Below are 22,013 nucleotides of genomic sequence, written 5' to 3'. Positions count from 1 at the left end.
AAATGAGTCGCTCCGAGGCGCCACTGACCGGTGAAGAGGTGGGAGCAGGTCTTCTTCAGCCGGACCGCCTGTTCGTACAGTTTCCTGGCGCTGCGGTTGGATCCGGGGATCAGGCGGCTCCTCATGGTTTTGACGCCCTGCTTGCTGTCCGGGTTCAGGAACACCACGATGGGATACCACTGGGTGTAGTTCAAGGTGTCCACGGCTTTGGGAGTGACGTCCAGCAGCGCGTGGCGGTCCTACAAGACGCCGCGTTTTAGGATTTTATTTCCACCATAAAGAGACTTTCAGGTAAAAGTAATAAAAAATAAACCAACTACCTGCTCAATGATTTGTCGAATGGTGTTCAGTCTCACCACTCCAGACGATTTCTCACTTCCAGCGTCTTTGGGCTCAGTTTCTGAAACACACACGGTTTAACTTTGTTTTAAACTTTGAGTTCATTTGAATTCTATAAAAAATGAGTTTTACAGTGTAACAATTTCTGCAGTTGATTCAAAGCAAGAGAGAGAAAAAATGTCCAGCTGATAACAGGAAGGCTGAACAGAAAACAGCAAAATAAAGTTTCAATTTCTTTTCAGTTTTAATTCTCAGTTAAATCTTTTTCCCTTTCTTTCTTTCTTTTTTTTTTTTTTTAACATTTTTGGCCCATTTTAGTTCCATATTCTTGTATCATAGTTGACAACTAAAGTCACATGATCCAAAATGTGAATTTCATTTTTTTCCCCCCCAAAAATTTGAAGCTGAATAAAAAGAGAAGTTTGAATCAAAAAAAGTGAGAAATTTTGGATTTTTTTCCAGTTTTTTATTTTTATTCATTTATTTTTTTGGCTCCATATTTTTGCATCTTTCCAAAGCAGAAACTGTAATGAGCCCAAATCAATGCCAGCAGGTGAAATATTATAGAAATATATTAATCAGAGGTCAAAGATCTTTTTGAGGATTCCTGACCAACAAAACAGAAATGACTACTGGAGTGAAAATAATAAATGCTAAACTGAGCTTCATATTCACTGGGATTAATTGTATTTGCCATAAATTCATAATTACAACATCCTGGAAGCATCTAAGATGTATTTTATTGAACAACATGCACCAGTTATTACTGGTATAAGGAAATTTAGACGATACTTACTGGCAATAACAAACTCGTTGGGAAGGTCAAAGGCCAGTTTCTCGTTCACAACGTCAGAAATCGGCCCAAATATCACAACCGGCCTCCTGAAACCAGCTGGAAAAACAAACTGGATGTCAGGATTTACCGTCATCAGCTGAGAAGAGGGGAGGAAAAGTTTCCACTACCTTCTCGGAGCACCACTCTCTCGTATGCGGGGAACTTGGTGGCGACCGGCGCGGTGGTCAGGTCCTCTCGGCTCTTCCGCAGGTCTTTCTTCTTCCCCGCCCTTTGACCTCTCAGCCTCCAGAAGTCTCCTCTGTCGTTGCCTGACGCCGCTCTGGCAGCGTTCTGCACGTTGGCCATTTGTTCAGCTCTGAGACACAAAACAAAACCACCTCAGAGGTTTTCTGCACCGACAGTTTCACGTCTCAGACGCGTTTCTCTGACCGCCCACCTGCTCTTGTTGGGGATGATTCCCTTTTTCACCTCCGGCGACTGGTTGTCCTGGTCCATGCGGATGGCCAGCCAGTGGCCCAGCTTGCCGTCGTACAGCGTGTCGATGACCTTGAAGATCTCTCCCCTGCCGAACGGGAGGCTCTGCGGCGCCTCCTTCTCGTACTCGAAGTGGGTTCTGATGTAGAACGAGTCGCCGCGTCCGGACGCCAGAACATCTTCATACACTGGAACCAGAAACACAAAAATCATTTTGGACTCAGAGTTCACAGACACGTTAAATAAAAAATGTATTTAGAAAATTTGTTACTTATACGAGTTATTGCCGGTTTGGTCTTTAAAAAATAAAAATTTCCACTTAACTTCATATCTTGGTTCGTCTGATAATGTAATTTTTAAATATTAAATGATTGATAATTTGATCAGTTTCTCTGTAGTTCAGTAGACTTTTTACCACATCATTTTTTACTGGAGTTTTATTTTTGTGTTCGTACCTTCGGGTTTGCTTTGAGCCAGGATGGTCACGTCTTCTCCTTTTGGGACCTCCAGCAGGAAGAGGACGGCGTCTTCACGCACCATCCCTCTGAAGTCAACGTTGTTCACCTGAAACAGAGACCAGAAAGTCACTGGAAGGGTTTTCATTTAGACACCATGAGAACGTTGGAATACGAGGACCTGAAGGCGGCACCTTAACGATCTGATCTCCGGTCTGAAGACCCTCCTGCTCGGCCAGACTGTCCTCCTGAACGCCGGCGATGAAGATGCCGACGTCGTTCCCTCCGGCTAGCCGCAGCCCAACGCTGTCGCCTTTCTTGAAGCGCACCATTATCGTGTTTGGCCTTTTGTCATGAAAACAGTTTTAAAAGTTTAGAAAAACAGACAAATTCTCCTTTAATTACTCATATAGGCAGATTTGGCTGGAGGATAAAAAGCTGCTGGCTGAAGACGACTAGCGTTGGTTTTAACTGTTAGCATAACGAGCTAAATGTTAAATGTATGCCTGATATATAAAAGAAAAAGGGACGAAGTGCTTTGCTACTAATTTTCAACACTACAACAACAAGGTAACAAGATCAGGAAAAAGTTTTAATTAACAGAAAAATAAATAGCGAGGAAGAGAGGCGCAGGTGAGTTATGCTAGCTTGACTATGACAACCTGAACATGTAGATGTGCTGTGGAATTTGGTGTTTCAGTTCAGTTAAAAAAAATAAAGAAATGCAATGAAAACACCATCTCTGACAGCTGAACAGTAGAGCAGGTGTTTAAATTAGCTAATTAACCGCCGCTATGTTAGCTTAGCTAATAGCAGGGGTAGCTAATCTACCACAGCAATGACTAATTCATAATCACAAAATAAACATCAAGCCTAAAAACAAAACTGTAACAGACTGAATGTTCTGTTCTTTGTGTGGCGCAGTGAAATAAATTAATAATACCAACATCTCCAGGTTTTATATAGTTAACGGACTTGTTCTGCTGCGGCAGCACGACTACGTTAAAGAATCGTCCTTTTGCCCTCCAGCGCTGTGAAAATGTGCAAAATTTCCAAATGTAAACAATAACATGCAAGTGGTATATAAACTATTGACCCGTAGACTTCCTGGTCCTCCAAGCTCGGCTTCAGTGGGACCTTTGGAGGAACCTGAACTCTTGGGGCGACTGCTGCTGCTGCAAATGAAAACGTTAAAACGATCAGGTCGGCCATATTGTGCCATAATCAGCTTGTTTTTCTTCAGAGGCAGAAAGTCGTTTACCTGGTGGTGACACAGATCGGGTTTCGTCCCTCTCTGGCGGCAGAGGGGAGGAATCTTCATGTCTGTCCAGACTTCTGAGAGGCGTCGGCATCGCACCCATTTTCGTCATCCTGCTGGAAGGATCGTCTCTGAAAATAAAATTAAATAAAAGTCAGCAGGAAATGCCACGAATAAGAATTACACAAAAATAACACAAGTCACGTTTTGAGAATAAAATCTTAGTGTTGCAAGAATAAAGTTGTAACAATGAGAATAAACTTGTAATACAAAAATAAAGTCATAATATGAGAAAAACAAATATTTTAAAACTCAAAACATCTTTAGGAGTAAAACAAGGTCGTGTTCTCTGACCCATGAGAACTTGTAACTTCTTGCCCTGCCACTTTAGCTGTTGCCACCAACATTGTGTAAATAATTTTCATAATGACCTGAAATAGATAAAGTATTACTGCCAAACAGAGAGAACCCAATCTCTTTTCACAGTTGTATATAGTAGGTTTTTCTGTACTTAGAATATCTGAATCAAAGCTAAACTGTGTTGTTTTAAAATAGACCAAAGCGAGCCGCGTTTGGCTGCGTGAAGGCGTACCTGGGTTTGTCTCGAAGCCTCTCAGTGGACGAGTGAGAGGAAAGGTCAGAGGGATGACCTCGCTCCTGTGGAGAGTAAGAGCGGTACGACTCGATCTCAGAGATATCTGCAAAAAACACGACAGACGAAGTGAAAAATGTCTCTTTCCTGCAGCCCAACGAGAAACCGAAACACAGACGCAAACGATTCACCTGTTCTGAAATCGAACGTCCCCGACTAAATTACAAGCATAACCAGATCCGTGGATCTTAAACTGAAAAGCATTAGAAAACGACAAGCACACTGCAAAAACACAAAATTTTACCAAGTATTTTTAGTCTAGTTTCTAGTGTAAATATATTAACGCACTTGAAATAAGAGAAAACTAGAAAATGAGTCATTTTTCAATAAGATGTAGGAGTTTAAGTGAATAATTCCTTAATATTGACAAAAATGTTCTGGTTCCGTTTGCACTCTTTCACCTATAGGAAAAAAAATTAAATAAAAAACATCAGCCCGTTACCTAGCAACCCCAGCAGAGTTCTGCCTGTTACCCAGCAACCTCAGTGGAATTCCACTGTCACCTAGCAACCAGAGCCTGGTCTACACAAAATATGTTCATTACATTCTTTTTTTTTTTGGACAAAATCATTCGTGGATAATAATATTTTACTGTGGTCGTTATTTCAGTTACAACATGGAAAAATGTCTCGTTTTCAGGGAGATAATCAATGAAACAAGCAGATTTCTGTCAATATTAAGGAATTATTTACTTAAAACAAGCTGCTAAATCTTGATGAGAAGTTACTTTCAAGTTAGATTTGTCTTATTTCAAGTGTATTAAAATATCTACACAAGAAACTAAGCAAAAATACTTTGTGTTTCTGCAGTGCAGGGGAAAAAATGAAGTGGATGGATGATGTTTGGGAGCTAAAGAAATAAAAAACAACAACAAAAAATCCTTGTATTGTGGGAATCCAACAGCAGGATTATAATCTGGGATTAGATCACCCTGCTGGAGGGGAATGAACACTTTCACACATGAGAACACAAACCAAACAAAGTGGGTCACGCTGGACCAATCAGAGGCCTCCGTCTGGGTCATGTGACCCTAAAAAACCAGGTATAAAAGAGGAGCTGCTGCTGCTGCATGGAGTGAATATTTAAATATTTAAATACGACTAAAAGCGGATGAGAGTAAAAGTAAAAGCTTTTATTTAAAGAGCGTAAAACAAGTTACAGCAACATTATTGGCAACAATTTCTTCTTCACAAATGGAAGTTCACATGCGGTGGGTTATTGTTTTCTGGTTTTAAAAGGTATGTTTATGATGATGACGGTGATGATGATGATGGCGGCGGCGGCGGAGGCGAGCATTCACACCGGGTAGGTCCTGCTGGTTTTCAGTTTGGAGGGTCTCTCACCATCGAGCTCCGAGTCGCTGTCCACCATCGGCGGGATGCGGATCAGGATCTGGCGGCGGTCGCGCTGAACCACCAGCTGCAGCCGGCCGCGAGACTTCTCGATCAGCTTCCCGGCGTCGCCGAGGGAGAGGTTCTCCGTCACCGTGCCGTTGATCTGAGGGAGGAGAGAGAGGGAGGGAGGTCAGAGGTCAGAGAGGAGGACGGACCGGTTGAGTTTACAGGAAATAAATACAAGTTGGAAAGAGAGAAAGAAAAATGGGTGGAAAAAAGATGGAGGAGGATCAGAACGAAGGGATGGCAGAGAGCGGGATTTAGAGGGAGGAACAGGAAGGAAGGAGGGAAGGAAGATTAAAAAACCGAAGGAAGGAAGTAAACAGACACTGAAAGAAAGAAAAATACAAGGAAAGAAGGAACTGAAGGACACAAGGAGGGAGGATAGAAGGAAGAAGGAAAGGTACAAATAAGGAACAACAATGAAGGAAGGAAGAAAGGATGGAAAGGAAAGAAAAAGCCAAGAAAAGAGGGAGGAGAGGAAAAAAGAAACAAAAAAGGAAGGAGGGAAGGAAAGAAATGAGGAAAAAGGGAAGGAATAAAGGAGTGAAGAGAAGAAGGAACAAAGGAAGGAAAACCAAATAAAGAATGAAGAGTAATCTCTCTCTCTCTGTTTATTGTTGTTTTCTGGGTGATTCTGAGTTTCCCTCCCTGCCGGCTGCTGCTCCCACCTTCAGGATGATGTCTCCCTCCTGCAGGTTCCCGTCTCTGCCGGCCAGGCCGCTGCTCGTCATCTCCTTGATGAAGAGCTGGCTGCCCAGGCGCAGGCCGTACTCTGCAGGAGAGGATCACAAACATTTCACTGTCAAACCTGGACAAGACTGGACAAACATGTTGCATTTTAAAGACAAATCTGGTATGAATCTGTAAGAAAAACTCATTTTTTTTGGAAAAGTTTTGTTTTACCCTGAAAAATATAGAAAATTCAGCTTTTGATTTGAACATATTTAGTGAGGAAGGAAAATAATCTGCTGTTGAATAAAGATTTAAATTTTTTTGCTGTAAATATTAAAATATTTTCAACCTCTAAACAAAGATGTAAAGCTTTTCATATTTTTAAAGTATTTTCTGTGTTTTGTCCAAGATTAATAATCTGATTAAATTTGATGCATCATTATTATTAGAGAAATGAGAGTTTAAAAAAACGATTAATTTCACACTTGTAGATGAGAAAATTTAACAGTTTGGAAGATTTAAAAGTTTAAAGTCACATTTAGTAAAGTGTTCATAAATTATGATTTGTGCATCAATCCCTCCTGCTTTAAGAGTTTTAATCTGGAGTTAACCAAGATAAAAATCTTCTCTTTTTCCCTTTATTACGTCAGTAAATTCATTATTTCCATCAGAAAAATCACCACTGGATAAAACTATTAATATGTTGAAAAACTACATTAAACCTAATCCTTAGTTCTACTGTAATAATCTCGTTTTATGAGCTTAGCTTTAATCAAACATCTGAGCTGCTAATCTGTGGGCAAATAAATCAGATTCAAAGAAAGAGATGAAGGCCAGCCGCCACTAATTAACCTCCCAGGTTTTATTTTAATGAGCAAACTCATCTCCATTCTGCTGTTTTGAAGATCTGAACCTCAGAGCGACGCTGACGTGTGAACGCTAAGCTAAGCGCTATTTTTAGCCATGACGGAAAACCAAAGAAGAAATGGCTAGAAAACGATAAATGGTCAAAAAAGTGGAAACATATCAAATTAAACCGAAAACACAAAACAATTCAGCAGAAGCAGAATTAGCTGGGAGGCTAATTTTGGCTAATGTTACATGTAGAGACTAATCACGGTGGCTAGCTAGCAGGGTGTTAGCCAAAAAACAAAACTATACAGCAATTAATGTAATGGTGTCAAATAAATATAAGATTATTGCATTTTAAGCAATATAATGTTTATTTAAAATGGAATTAAATTGGATATTTATTTAGTTTTTTTGTGTAATTGTAATACTTATGAAACATATATTTTTGACCCGATTACTTGATTAATTCGGGTCGCGGGGGTAGCAGCTTCAGAAGGGAGGCCCAGACTTCCCGGGGAAGACCCAGGACACGCTGGAGGGACTATGTCTTTCGGCTGGCCTGGGAACGCCTCGGGATTCCCCCGGAGGAGCTAGAAGAAGTGGCCGGGGAGAGGGAAGTCTGGGCCTCCCTTCTGAAGCTGCTACCCCCGCGACCCGACCTCGGATAAGCGGAAGAAGATGGATGGATGGATGGATGGATACTTGATTAATTGCCAGAATAATCAATGCTGTGCAGATTGGACACAAAAAAGGCTAGCTAATTAGCCAGCAGGGGTTTGTTAAGCTAGTTAGCTAGTTAGCGGTAGCCGCAACTGTCTTGAGCCACAGATCGAAATCAAGATGTTTACGTGCATCAAACTCTTTGCCCGACAGAAAAGTCAAAAACTATTACGACTTTTTTACATTTCTGTCTTAGTTACTGCTCTTAGTGTGTTGCCTCTTTTAAAGTTGGTTTACTCCAGTTAACGATTAATTGATCGCAAATTAGTTGACAATTATTTCAATAATCGATTAATTATGATTAATTGTTTCAGTCCTAAAGGCACCATAATAATTATGAAGCTACAGAATCTCCCACATTTATAGTCAAATCTGATTAACTTATTTTATCACCAAAATATGTTGCACATAAATTTAACCATGCATTAAGGACTACTATAATTTCAATAATTGATTAATCACAATTGATTAAAAATAACCAATATTAATTTGAATAATTGTAATTTCAACAATTGATTAATCATTATAAGGACTATTATTACTATTTCAGTAATCAATCGATCACGATTAAACAGATTAATCAATTATTTAAATAGATGATTATTTGGATTGTGATTTAAATATATTAATTATGACTAATCAAGCATCTTGATAATTAAAAATAATTGATTAATCACAATGAATCAATTATTAAAATCATGATTAATCTGATTAATCGTGACTAAGTGATTGAAAATATCTATTAGTGACAATCAGTGATGATTAATCAGCTTAATTGTGATTTCAATAACTGATCAATTGTGATTAATCTAATTAATTATGATTAATTGCTTCAGCGCTGTAGTGGTCCGAAGCTGAGACCATTAGAACCGCTGACGGACCGCATCGTTCTCCAGAGTTCTCACCTTCGTTGGGATGGTTCTTCAGCAGCAGGACGTTGACGGGTTTCTCCAGCGGCTCCTGGTCGCGGCCCGGTCGGGGCAGTGGGATGGGAGCAGCAGCGGGCGACGGCGAGCGATCCAGGCGGTCTCTGCTCGCCGTCCGCCGGACCGGCTCGTTGTACCTCTGGTCCCGGTCTCGGTCTCGGCCGCGTTCGAAGCTCGGTTCGCGCCTCTGGGCTCTTCCGGGGCTGTAGCCGTCCCGGCCGTAGCGCGGCTCCGGGCTCGGGGCGCGGTCGCTGCGCAAGCGCCGATCCGGGCTGTAGTCACGGTCGAGGGCGTGCTCGCTCCGGTAGCGGCGGTCCGGGTTGTAGTCGCGGTCCAGGGTTCGCTCGCTGCGGTAGCGGCGGTCCGGGCTGTAGTCGCGGTCCAGCGTGTGCTCGCTGCGGTAGCGCTGGTCGGGGCTGCGGTCCAGCGTGCGGCCCCTGCTGCCGTCGCGCCGGTAGCTCCGGTCGGGGCTCAGGTCGCGCTCGGCGCTCCTGCCGCGGTCGCGGGTCTGGTAGCCGGAGTCGCCGTAGCCGCGGCGCTCCAGGCTGTTGTCGCGGCCGCTGGTCATGCTCTGGCGCTCTGCGTCGTAGTTGTAGTCGCTGTAGTTGTCGTTGGTGAAGACTTCAGGCGAGGCGGGGCGGGGCATCACACTGACCGGGATCCTCTTGGCACGCTTGACCGTCTGCAGAAGAAGAAGAAGAGAAATGGTGAGAGAAACCTCACAGCTGTCTGGGTTCCTTTAAGTCACGGATCCAACAGAACATTCCAGTTTTCTTTGAAAGCAGGACCAGAAAAACAACAAGGAGTCCAAACAGAGACTGTCTACTAGGACCAATCTATGCAACGTAGTTCTGCATCTTTCCTCACATAACAAAAACAATTGGCAATGTTACCATGGCAACAGCACAGTAATAACATAGTATGTTTAGTGGCCAGGAATAGAGAAATACACGTTCTAACAACAAAGGAAAGAAGGAAACAAGGACAAAGAAAGAAAGGAAATATGCCTAGTATGAAAGGAAACATGCAGGAAGAAGGAAGGACACAAGAGCAAGGTAAGGAAACATGTAGGAAACAATGACAAAGGAATTAAGGAAACATGAACTAAGGATACATCAAGGAAGGAAAGAATAAAGGAAAAAAGAAGGGTGTGAAAGGAGGCTGGAAGAAAGAAAGAAAAGATACAAGAGTAACGGATACAAGTAAGAAAGGAAGGAATAAAAGCAAAGGAGGAAAAGAAAAAAAAAAAGATACAAGAGCAAATAAGTAAATAAGGAAAGGAAATATGAAGGAAGGAAAGAAAGAAGGAAACGAGGACAGAGGAGTGAAGGATGAATTCAGTGTAACTGAGTTTTGATGTCAATCTTACGATTTTGGCCGTTTTGCCACATTTCCTGAGGGTCTGAACGGCGAAGGAGTGCAGCGCTCCGTCCATGGGCGTGTTGTTCACCAGAATCACGCGGTCCTTCTCACTGAAACACACACACACTGGTCAGCGCTCTGACACACACACACACACAGGTCCGTCCCCGACCCTCTGAGATCCAACTCACAACAGCAGCCCCTCTGCCGGGCCGTCCCGCAGGACGTCCGACACCACGATGGACGTCTCGCCCGTGTCCTCGTTCGGGTTGTCCCGTCCTCCTGAAACCGCGATCCCAAAACCCATTTTGGAATCCTGGTAAAAAAGATAAAAAACAACTTTAACCATTTAAAACCATTTCCAGGAGAAAAGCGTTTTTCCACCAACGACCCGATTTAATCTGGTTTTTATTCCACCTGGTGAAGAACCGGTTTTCCCACCAGATGAGATTAAGTTGGAGATTTGATGACCTCGCCTCTTTATCCCTCCCTCCAATCTGAACCGTTTATAGAAACAATTCACCGCTTCCCTCCGTCTCTAGCAGATGGCCGATCGAGCAGAGGGAGGGAGAGAGAGAGAGCGCAGAGACAAGCCGCCATTTTGGTTTTTTCCTTCCATCAATGGTAAAACAAAAACACTTTTAAATGGTTCAGATTTAGAGCTTTGGGTTATTTTTAAATGTATGAAATGGTTCAGATTAAAACCTCAGTCTGGGTTTGGTGGAAGTGAACTCTGGCGCTGAGCGGACCAGAGACCGCCATCTACAGGCCATTCTGGTCAATACGTTACTCTTTGCTTTTGTGTTGTGTCGGTTGTCATGGTGACAAGTATGCGTGTAGCATAAAGCTGAGCTAAAAAGTGAGGAAAAGCAAAATATAACATTAACATTCAATAAAAAAGACACAAACTGGAATATTAATGAATTTGTTTGTAGAACGTGGCGATAATCATCCAATAGGATGAAATGTTTCATAAAGTAGAGGTCTGTTAGATTTTAAACTAATTTTAACTATCTAATAATAAATTATTTTCTAATGAAAAAATTTTCTCCAATAAAGAGAAATTTGCTTAGTCATCTCTTGACAGAATTCAAACTGTTTATAGATTTATTTAAATCCGGAGAGAATAAATATTTTATGCATAAAAACATCGGCCATTTTCTCATTTTTAATTTAAACCATATTTTATAGAAATCGGGGTAAGAAATAAGGAGTTATGACCATTTTAGTGACAGATTCTTCCTCATATTGCAACAGTCTGGTTTTGTGGACATGACTCAATGACTCAGTAATGGCCGCCTGCAGGAGTGTCGCTAGCGTTAGCGGCTAAGAGGAGATGTCCAAACCAATAATTTATATCAATGGAGAAATCCTAAAATCTGATGCTACTCCATTTCGGTTTACATTTTGTGAAGCAGGAAGTTGTCTGAGATTTTTGTGTCGTTTCCTTCAGTGGTTCTTGGTGCGGCGCCCCCACAGGCCAGGAGGGGAACAGGTTATTCAATTAGTTTGGATCGTTTGACTCGGTGCAAAGTGAAAGAGCAGCAGCAGCTGAAGAACGGTACAAATGTTGCAATTTTGGTCCCAATCAAACCGAATAAACCGGACCATCAGGTGTGAAACCAACCGAATTGTGTTTAGTGTCAAATCTGAAATAGTTTGAGAGAAACACCGTCTTCTGTTAACATAAAACAGTAAACTGGGTGCATTTCCGTCCTGTTTGGAACCAGCAGGGAGAGCGAAGCCGCCCGCCTCACCTGATGACTCTAATCCAACAAATATCAGGCAGCGTTGAGGCTTTAGCAGCATCAGATAATGAACGGTAGGAGAGCGACAGCTGGCTGCCGGAGGGGCGGGGGCAGAAAAAAAAACCTTTTCCTGCATTAAATCAGCTCCGTTTGGCCTGCGCTGCACGTGTTCACAGTCAAACACCATCAAAAACACGCAGAGGCCTGATTCAATTATCAATAAATCAAATGATAAATTAAAACGAGCTCAATTACTTCCATTTTCATAACCTTCTCCTTTTCTCTATAAAAAACTGGATGATAAAAGTCTTCAGTTTGGTGTCAACTAGACCTTTTCTTGAAGGATAATTTTGTTTACAGAGATTTTAATTAATTTTATTTTTATTTCTGTTTTGTTTATTTACTTTGGATATTTATAACATCCACAACAGTTCAGATTTAGAGCTTTATATACTTTTAAAATTCCTAAAACTGTTCAGATTCAGAGCGTTGAAGTTTCTCCAATTGGTTTATATTTTAATATTTAAAATGTCTTCCAGGTTCAGCGTTAAATGTTCACTAGAAATTAAAGTTAGTTGATCTTTGAGATTATATTCTTGCATTATTATTTTGCCAATTCCATTATATTAGTTGAAAATGGTCTCAAAAACAATATCATCGTTTGTCACGGTAACTAGTGGGACCATCTGTGGTCCAGTACAGTTTGTTGTGTTGACCGGCCTGAACATGCGTCAGCTTCTGCTTTTACAGGAAAAGAAAAGTGAAAGTGTGTCCATCTTTAGCCGTTACTCAGTAATAATTCATCAGCACTCGGAGCGAAGCGCTGCCGCCGTCGTCTTTGTGGTGAATAATGTAAAGATGGCGGCGTCTGGGACTCACCCTCTGCAGGGTCACGGTGTACTGCTCCCACACCGTCTGCTCCATGACCGGGTTCTGGGGAGCAACACAAACATTTCCATTTCAGACTCAGATTAATAATGCATTCTGTGATGTAACCAAACAAAGCCGCTCCACCGGGCCCGTCGTTACACAACCAGAGGAACGGCGGCGGCCCGCTCCCAGCTGGAGACGCACCGATCAACCGGCCAGAGATCGGAACCAGACGATTTTTCACTCCAGCATATACAATGATTTATCATCTAACACTTGGTTGGAAACTCAAAGAACTTTTAAGAAGAGAAATATTGGTTCAGATCAGCTAGAAAGAAATCTGATCGGTGCGTCTGAATGAAGCTGCCAACAGTAAATCAACTTTTGTAACATTTTAAGACTATTAAGATACTTTACAAAAGAACAGAAATATGAATTTTTCTACATTACAACTAAAGCTTCTTTCTTCACAGGAAGAAATAAACTTTCATTAAGCGTCTAAGGTGAAGAGCATTTTTTTTTTTTACCCCTCCAGGGGGTCTTTTGTGGGCTCTAGTGTCCCTTACATGACAGTGGGCTGACAGGAAACGGGGAAGGAGAGGGGGGAAGACATGCGGCAAATATCGTCGAGTCCGGGAGTCGAACCCACGACGGCCGAGTCGAGGACTCAAGGCCTCCAAATACGGGTCGCGCTAACTGCTACGCCACCACAGCACGTCCGGTGAAGAGCATTTTAAAATATTTTTATTTTATGTGTCAATTCAAGCTAAAATTTTAAGCACTTGCATAAAAACCAGGTTTGGTGTAAATCAGGTTCAACAGCACAAGAAAAACTTCTGTCTGAATAAATCACCATCAATTATTCAACAAAGTTGTCAGTTCTCAAAGGAAAAGGACGTTACATTTTTTAAAATTAAATAAATGAAAATAATTTAATATGAACTGAAAAACAACAAAAATTTAAAGAAAAAAGTAAAATAAAAAAATAATTTTCCCCCCAGAAGCAAAAATAAAAATAAATGTTTTCCTCTTTAAAAAAATTACAGAAACTGATTTCCCGCTCTTTAAAAATGAAAAAATTGTTAAAAGTATTAATGAATAAAAATGCAGAATTGTCTTAAAGTTCTTTTCCCCCATTTAAAATAAAATTTAAAAATGTTTCTCTTAAAAGAAAATTAGCAGCTTGTTGTCTTCAAAAAATCAGCAGAAAATGTCTTTTTCTTTGTAAAAGAAAATTAAATTCCACTTATTGCCCTCTAAAAAAGAAAAAGATTTAGTCTGACTCCAAACAAGCGGTAGACCAACCACCTGAGGAGCAGGTAGAAAACAGAACTAGAAACTAGAAACTCAAGTTTTCAAGATTTTCACTGAAGTGTGAAAGAGACACCAGACAGTAAAATCACCACAGAGAGGAATCTGTAATTTGGCTTTTAAGTTTCTGACTTAAAACTTCCAGAAATCAGTTCAGAGTAGAGAGAAACCTGCCTGGTTAATCTGTATGAAAGAGATTTTTAAAAACCTGCAGATTAAGATTAAACTTGTTCAGGTTACAGAGAGAAATTAGAGGCAAAATTCATGTTAGGATTAAATTAAATCAAAACTTTCACTGCAGAAACCTCAAATCTTTTTAAAAACACTAAATCTAAATCCCTTCCTTCTCCATCAAATCCATCACACAGCCTCCATGACGAGCCGGGTTCAGCGCCGCGACTCGGACCCAAACCGGGTCGCCGCGGCGACGGAGCGGCACTCACGAGTCCCTGCAGGATGCGGATGGTCTTGACGGCGTGCGCCCATTTCCTGTGCAGGCTGAGGACGGTCTTCATGGTGGCTTCCTATCCGCGTGTGTCCTGGTTCAGCGGCGCATCGATGTGCGCCACAGCCTCCATGGCCACATCTGCACACATCTGCAGCTGCAGCAGCAGCAGCAGCTCTCTCCCTGCCTAACCGCCTTTGACGTAAGCGGGATTCTGCTGGCCTACATTCAGCACAAATCCCACCGTCTGCAGGAAGTGGAAGCAGAGACGCTCCGACTTCTGGGCTGCGATGAAATGCTCAGCGCAGGAAAACTCCAGCACTTCCCCGCCGCTTCAGAGGGAAGTTTGGAAACTTTTACAGTCCCGCAATTCAGAGAAAAAAATAAATAAACCTGACGTTATTCATTACTGGTATTGCTAAGGTATTGTTATGGTGTTCTGCACGCTACAGCAGAGATAAAGCAGCTAAAATATAAAAACATTTAATGTTAAGAAATGTCTGATTGGTCCAAGAGCAACACAAATTTAACAAAAATAAATAAAAACAACAAAAAATAGCCAATTTTTCTATGAGGCCCACTTTTTTAAAGTAAAATATTAAAAACGTACTACACATTTTTTATTTTAACAGCTCATTTTTCATAAACAAATTAAAAATACTGATTTTATTTCGCGTAAAAATACATAAAAATGGACAGATTTTATTGCCCTTTCAAAAGATATATATTATTTATATATAACTTAATATTTCTAAGGGAATAACTGATTTTAAAAAGCTTTATCCTCTTAAAAATACAGGAAGAAAATGCCCCCCAAAAATAAAAAAAATCCTATTTGAGGAGTTTTACTTAAAGCTCAATAGTTTTTGTGAAAAATTAATCCATAAATGATGGTATATTCAAAATGATAATAAGACAAGCATTTTTTCCCCATTTACTGAATAATAAATAAATCCGATTTCATTTTTGTTGTTTTATTGTAATATTTCTTTAAATCAGAGATTCGTTCTGTTCCAACCGATGGCATCGGGGACCACTTAAAATCCATCTAGTGGCCGCAAATGGCCCCCGGACCGCGCTTTGGACACCCTGATATAAACAAACCTTTATTTCAATTACAGATCAACAAGTAATTTAATGAGCATTAAATATTACATTGAAAGTATCCAAACAAATTAAACGCTTAAATATAAAATACAAAGAAAGTCACAAAAAATTCTCTAAAACATGTTTTTGTCAAGTTTTCTAGTATTTAGAAAATATAAAAACTTTTACTAATCCTAACTGACCTAAAGTAAGAAAAGATTCATCTGATTTAACTGATAAAAAAATAGTTTGTTTTATCTGGTTTCAACTGTAAATAATGTTTTCTAAATTTAGGCTTTTAATTAAACGTTAGATTATATTTTATTACAAAACTGTTGAGTTTAGATGTGAAGCAGTTTGAAGACGCAGAAGAAAAATGTAGAGAACAAGAAGCAGAGATGAATAATCTGAGAATAAATCAGCGAAAGCGTTTCCTCTGAATGTCGAGAGTCATTATGTGATAAACGTTTCCTCTGATGAGGAAGCGGAAAAAATACCAGATCAGAATCACAGGAAGCGACTTAAACTAATTATTTACAGCAAGAAGAAGAAGAAGGGAAAGAAAATCTACTCTGGGTTTATTCTTAGACGCCACATAAAGACGTGGATAAAAACCTCTAGATATAAAACAGGATAAACTATCTGGGTAATTAATCGCATGATAGATTAAAATGAGATCCATAACTGAGACATTATAATAGATTTTATTTATGGTTTTGGTTGTTTTATGGTTTTTATTTACGTTTTATTAAGATATCTAACATATCTTCCATTTCTAGTGTTAAATGTTCTTTACAAAATTAAAGTTCATTGGGTTTTTGATAGGATTTACTGTCATTATTATGTCTTTATCAATAAATTACTTAAAAATAGTCTTGAAACAACAATCGCAATAATTACTGGTACAATTTATCATCCAGGAAAATGTGTTACTGTAACAGATCTATGAGTAAATGTGCTGAGTTATATTTAAATGATTTGTTAAAGCCAGAGGTTAAAAGGTTAACATCTGGCTCTGATTTTCAGGCTAACATCCTGTTTCCCCCTCTGTATTATAAGCCTGGCGGGCCACCAGGTCTTACTTGTGTCCCCACCAGGCTAAGCATTGCTTTTTTTTTTTTAATCTTTATTTAATAATGAAAACATAAGAAAGCTATTTCCACAAAAAGGAGGAAAAATTCTTATTTGGATCCTTTTACATGGTACAACAGTAATCTGTCAAATTCAGCTAAAATATGGAGCCGTGTCTTCCTGCAGGAGGCGCTAAAAGCACAAAAACCAAACCACACAGTGGACGTGTCAGAGCGCTGACTCACTGTTACAGAACATTATGAAACAAAAAGTCACATTTTATCCACAGAACAGATAAAACTTGAACAAGTCAGCAACCTAAACTCAGCATAAAAAGAAAGAAAAACATTTCTGTGTCTCAATGAACTGAACTCAGATCCATTTTGTTCAAACTGTAACCAACAGGAGTAGTTTTTGTAACAAACTCAGGGTCAAAGGTCAGATTAGACGACTCTGCTGGACAATACAATCTGCAAGTAATGTTAAAAACTAAATTAGTCTTTTTTTTAAAAAAATACTTTATGACTTCTTTCCAGAAAAATCCCAGAAACTCAAATCTATTGGATGCTGGGAGAAACGTTGTACAATGGCGCCCTCTGCTGGAAATACAGCGGCATTACACCCTCGATTTTAAAATGAACAAACAAAATAATGGATAAAAAACTAAATTTAAATATAGAAAAAAAACTCTGTTCTTACCAATTAATACAGATGGAAAATAATTTAAAGAAAAAAACTGAAGAAAAAACTTTTTTTGACCATAAAAGAAAGAAAAAAAACCTGCAGAATAAATTAGATACTGACAAGATTTATCTTTTAGTGAGAAAAAAAAATTAGATTTTACAACTTTTAATATCAAACACTGACACTAGCAATTCACATGAGATATTTTCTGCTTCTAAAGAAACAGCAACTATAGCCATCAATTTGAATGTTTTGTCTCCTCAAAGGAAAAGGAGTAATTTTAATGTTTTTAATTGCCATTTTAATAACCTATACATGATATCATGCTTGTCATTTTTAATAAAATAAATTTCTTACGCATGCAGTTCTCCAGATAAATTATTCTACTCTTCCTAGGAAATCCTTAAAAGTCTCTTATGAGGTTTACAACATTTTATCCATTTGTGAAAACTGGAAAAAGACAATTTGGACTGAAATATCCTACAGAGATTAAATGTTTATTTTTTTAATCTGCTAATTCAAACCCAATAAAGCAAATCCAGTTGCTGCTACTATAGTCAATTTTTAGTAGAAATGTGATTTTAACAGAAAATGTGCCGGAGATTTTTATTTTAAAGCACAATTTACCACATATTGCTGCCCACAGCCAGCCAGCTGGCTGAAAAACCTCCATGTTTTTTCTCATACTGGCAAGAAAAAAGTAATTTGTCTCCTTTGAAACGCATCTAGTCGCACAAAAACAATCAATTTGAAATAGTTGAGTGTAAATACAATAATATTTGAACAACCTGGTAAATGTATTCTCTAATTTATGTAGGGATTATCAAACTTCCTTCCCATTGATTATTAAAACTCATACTTGTGACAAAGTTATGTGGCATCAAATAACAGAAAGTTGCAAGTTAGTTTGTCATATAAACGCCAACATGACGTTCAAAATAAGTTTTTATTTTTATTTTTTAGGTTTGACTAAGAGTGAAAAAGTTCCAGAGGATCACAAACTGTTTTAATGAATGTTAGGTTTTGAGTAACTGGGTTCAGGTTCGGGTTCCGGCCTGGAGCTGATTAATTATCCGTTAAAATCGGTGGAATAGCCCTTTACCGGAGCTGCCAAACGGACGCCAACTTCGGCGCCGTCCTATCAGCAGGTGCGGCAGGATGCAACAGGCTTCAGTTGGGATCATTGGGGGGGGGGGAAACCCGAACATTCCCGGTTTTCTCCTCCTAAAAACAGCCACACAAACCTCCATGACCGCTCCAGTGTCACTTCTACTCCCGGTGGAGGTTTATAACTCCAGTTTGTTTTAAAAACGGAAGATACTTACGGTTAAACTGCGGGGCGTATTTCTTCTCAGAGAGAGCAGGGCCCCTCTGTTCACTGGCATCACGCACTTTGTACCGTCCCGGACTGGTACCACTGGTTTCCAACCGAACTCCCTAACTGGATGAACGTTTCCGGGTGGCACGTCGGCCAAAGTGACGGATAAAAGTGGGAAAATACACAAGTTTAAAGATTTTACAGCCACTTCGGCTTGACTTTAAATCACGAACTTCGCTCCCTAAAAAAATCATTAAAAAAAAAAAAAAATAGCGCCGAGGGCTGTGAGCTCGAGCCGGACTGAACCAACGCAAGCAGCGGCAGGGGGGGACGCCTTCACAAACAGTCAGGATAAATCCACTCCGACGTGAAAACCTCCTTATCACCACACTATTAAACCACTTAACTCAACTTTAAACATTTCATAGCCATTAAAAACCAAACCGGAAGAATAAAAATATATTTACACAAAAGATGTCGGCATTTTCCACCCCCGGTCGGATGGACTAGTCCGAATTTCCCATTGATTTTTAAAGCTATGAAGCTCCCAGGCGGACAGAACAAAAAGTATGACACAGGAAAACGACATCTGAGCGTTATTTATCTATTTTTAGACAGACTAAAAATAAATCATCATCAGTCACAAAGCAATGACTTTTCAAACTCCCACATATCAAAAAATCCCTAAATGCAACATCTACCATTCAAAGTATTCACACCTTTTTCTACATTTTGTTCCATTACAACCACAAACTTTAGTTTATGTTAGGATTTTATGTAGTAAACAAAAGGAAAAGTTTTTATAAACGTTAATAAATAAAAATCTGAAGAGTGTGGCATGCATTTGTGATCCACACAGATGTTCTTTTTCCAATCCGAGTCGGAGCTATTTTGCAAAGAATACTGGCACAAATGCTGGACTTTGTGTTGGTTTATTACATAAAACATAAACAAAATGCATCCAAATTAGTGCTTTTAAAAATTAAAAGTTAAATTCAAGGTGTATTAATATTTCATGAAACTATTGCTAGAAATAATTTCTCCCTAAACAATCAATTTAGAATAATTTAAAAAATAAAATGTAGTTACTAAACTATGAATTGTCTCTTTAACAGGTTAAAACTAATCTAATTTTATGTATATTGCATTCTAAATATAGTTGCTTTTAAATTATTTCATAAATCAATGGACTTTATGACTATTTTTGTGAATAATTGTACAAAATTGTTGGTGTTATCCAGGAGGAGAAGTCAATTAATTTGATCTTTTGGGCGTTTTGTTGTGCTAAATAAATATTACCTCATCATAATCTTCTAATACGACCAAACCAAATTGTTTCCATATTCTGCCGCCACAATGTCTGAACTATAAAAGGAGGCTATAAGTCAAATTATTGAGGCAGATAAAGCAGGGATTATCCTAATTATAAAATCAGGGATTAGTCCATGAAAAGAGGTTCCCAATTAAAACAAACAAAAAAATGAATCCAAAGTCTAGCAGATGAATCATGGCTGCAATTATTTCAATTTGAAAACGAAGGATTATTTCAGACTCGTAAACAGATTGTTTTTATTGATTTTTAAACCTTTATCCCATATAAATGTGATTTTGTCATTTCCTTTCATTTTTTAACTCATTGTAGTTGTATTTTCATACAAATTGTTTTTCTTTTTAGTATTGTGCATTTTTAGTATGTTTTTACTCGTTTATTAAAACATTTACTACGCATCTCATGGCATATTTTTTATTTTCATTGATTAGTTAATTTTACTGCTTTTTATTTTAATTTCTATTGTATATTTCACGTGAGTTGAATGCAGTATTTTGTCTTCTTTCAGCGGACAGTTAGCTCCAAGTATTCACCCGGTTATCGATCCCAGCCGCCCAAAATAGCTAAAACACTTTAAAACTCCTTTAAAACGTTTATAGCTGTATATTTTAATAGTACAAACTTCAAATATATCTTAATATACATGAATTCACAGAGTGGAGTCCGTCTTAGCTAGCTAGCGCTGCCACAGAAGCTAACAACAATGTTCCTCGTCTCCACTGTTGGGAGTATTAGCCAATCAGCGCGGAGCAAAATAAGAGGCGCTCCTTTATTGGCTGTTACGAAAGCGGCAGCCAATAGCGTGTCACGTAGCATTTTACCTCAGTTTTCTAGCTTCCAGTTACGTTCCACAGAAGAATCTGAATACGAAACCGCAAATCAGCAGGTATTCACTGTTTAATGAGTAATAATCCTGATAAATTATTTTATTTTTAGCCTGTTTTGGAAAGATCAATCAAGTTAATGTCGTTTTTAATCTCAGCAGTTTAACTTTCTGGATAAGTAAACAGCTGTTTCAGGTTATAGTTACAGTAAAACAACATAAGTAAGCTAATTTCAAAACAAATGCAGCTGTTCTGCACTTGGGACACACCTTTGACTTTTTTCTGGAAGAGGAGTCAGTGTGGTAGAAATGAGCACATTCCAGGGCTGCTGAAAAATGCCAGGCACAGCTCAAAATAGGCCAACCTTATGCAAAGCAGCCTCCCTGACCTGAATTATTTGTGAGACTGAGCCATTAAAACAATGAAGCTTTCTGGATCTGACATGTCTCCCTGGTTAATCATCATCCTGGGTGGGGGAGAGCAGCAGGAGGGGGTCTCTGCGGGAGAGAGGAGTGTTCAAAACTGGTGATAAAAAAGGAAAGAAGCAGCAGACTGGGAAACACTGAGTCACTGATTCTTTGAATCCATGTCAGCAAACTGATTCTGCTTTCTGAATCATGGTTTGAATCATCTGTGACAAGATTATAAAACGGCTTCATTAGAAGGTAAAACTAAGGTTTTCATATTAGGACAGAAGCTTGAAAATGAGACCGAAGACAGAAAGACTGATGCTAATCTTCCAGAAGGAAGTTAGCAACATCCATGAGATACGATCGGACCTAAACTAAACAAACAGAAGGAAGTTTACTGGATTTCAACGGATTTAAACCAGATTTTTATCTTTAAGATTTCCCTAAAAGAAGCTTCAACAACAACAATCCATAAAATTAAACTCAAATATATAAGAATGAAAATAAAAACTGCATTTCAAACTCATTATATACAAATTAATGGCACACAAAGTGATTTCAAGCACTATTTTTTGTTAGTTTTTCCAGGTAAGGCCTATAATAATACAAAAGTTTAGTGGAAGGAAAAACTCTGGTAGAAAAAGGCTAAAACCTGACATGTAAATGACATCCTTCACAAGGTTAACAAGCCACACAAGGTTATTGCCAACACTGCTGGTTTCAATACAAAATGCTGTACCACAGTATGCAAATGGAAAGTTTAGTGGAAGGATAAAGTGTAGTAGAAAAACCTGACAGTTGTTCTCCAGAGTATAAATGACATCGTTCACAAGATAGATAAGCCACAAAATGTCCTTCCCAACAATATATGCTGATCACAGAACGCTCTACCACTATATAAATGGAAAGTTTAGTGGAAGGAAAAACGGACTCCAGAATGTAAAGGACATTCTTCATGAGGAGGATTACAGAAAAAGTCATTGTAAATAATATTGACTGATCACAAAATGATA

General features: G+C 39.1%; 2 protein-coding genes across 5 annotated transcripts in view; one reads left to right on the top strand and one right to left on the bottom strand.

The window, feature by feature from the left end:
* Positions 1-22,013, top strand: part of LOC114149750 (protein NLRC5-like) — a 1,536,511-nt gene that overhangs the window by 623,875 nt on the left and 890,623 nt on the right. The gene's annotated exons all lie outside the window — the stretch shown is intronic.
* Positions 1-22,013, bottom strand: part of tjp2a (tight junction protein 2a (zona occludens 2)) — a 42,738-nt gene that overhangs the window by 7,387 nt on the left and 13,338 nt on the right. For 3 of the 4 annotated variants that reach the window (XM_028025826.1, XM_028025823.1, XM_028025824.1), the window contains exons 3-18: positions 12,531-12,584; positions 10,095-10,219; positions 9,911-10,013; positions 8,521-9,223; positions 6,040-6,143; positions 5,318-5,471; positions 3,915-4,020; positions 3,326-3,453; positions 3,161-3,239; positions 2,259-2,409; positions 2,065-2,173; positions 1,572-1,797; positions 1,303-1,490; positions 1,136-1,231; positions 321-400; positions 29-239 (exon numbers count right to left, since the gene is read on the bottom strand). In XM_028025826.1, the coding sequence (XP_027881627.1) occupies positions 29-239; positions 321-400; positions 1,136-1,231; positions 1,303-1,490; positions 1,572-1,797; positions 2,065-2,173; positions 2,259-2,409; positions 3,161-3,239; positions 3,326-3,453; positions 3,915-4,020; positions 5,318-5,471; positions 6,040-6,143; positions 8,521-9,223; positions 9,911-10,013; positions 10,095-10,219; positions 12,531-12,584 (2,617 nt within the window). Of the gene's footprint in view, positions 1-28; positions 240-320; positions 401-1,135; positions 1,232-1,302; positions 1,491-1,571; positions 1,798-2,064; positions 2,174-2,258; positions 2,410-3,160; positions 3,240-3,325; positions 3,454-3,914; positions 4,021-5,317; positions 5,472-6,039; positions 6,144-8,520; positions 9,224-9,910; positions 10,014-10,094; positions 10,220-12,530; positions 12,585-18,443; positions 18,709-22,013 lie in introns of those variants that run through there. The other variant, XM_028025825.1, reaches the window with a different exon arrangement.

Source organism: Xiphophorus couchianus, chromosome 8, assembly GCF_001444195.1.
Source record: "Xiphophorus couchianus chromosome 8, X_couchianus-1.0, whole genome shotgun sequence".
NCBI classification, from domain to species: domain Eukaryota; kingdom Metazoa; phylum Chordata; class Actinopteri; order Cyprinodontiformes; family Poeciliidae; genus Xiphophorus; species Xiphophorus couchianus.
This window is presented reverse-complemented; position numbering and strand designations above follow the sequence as displayed.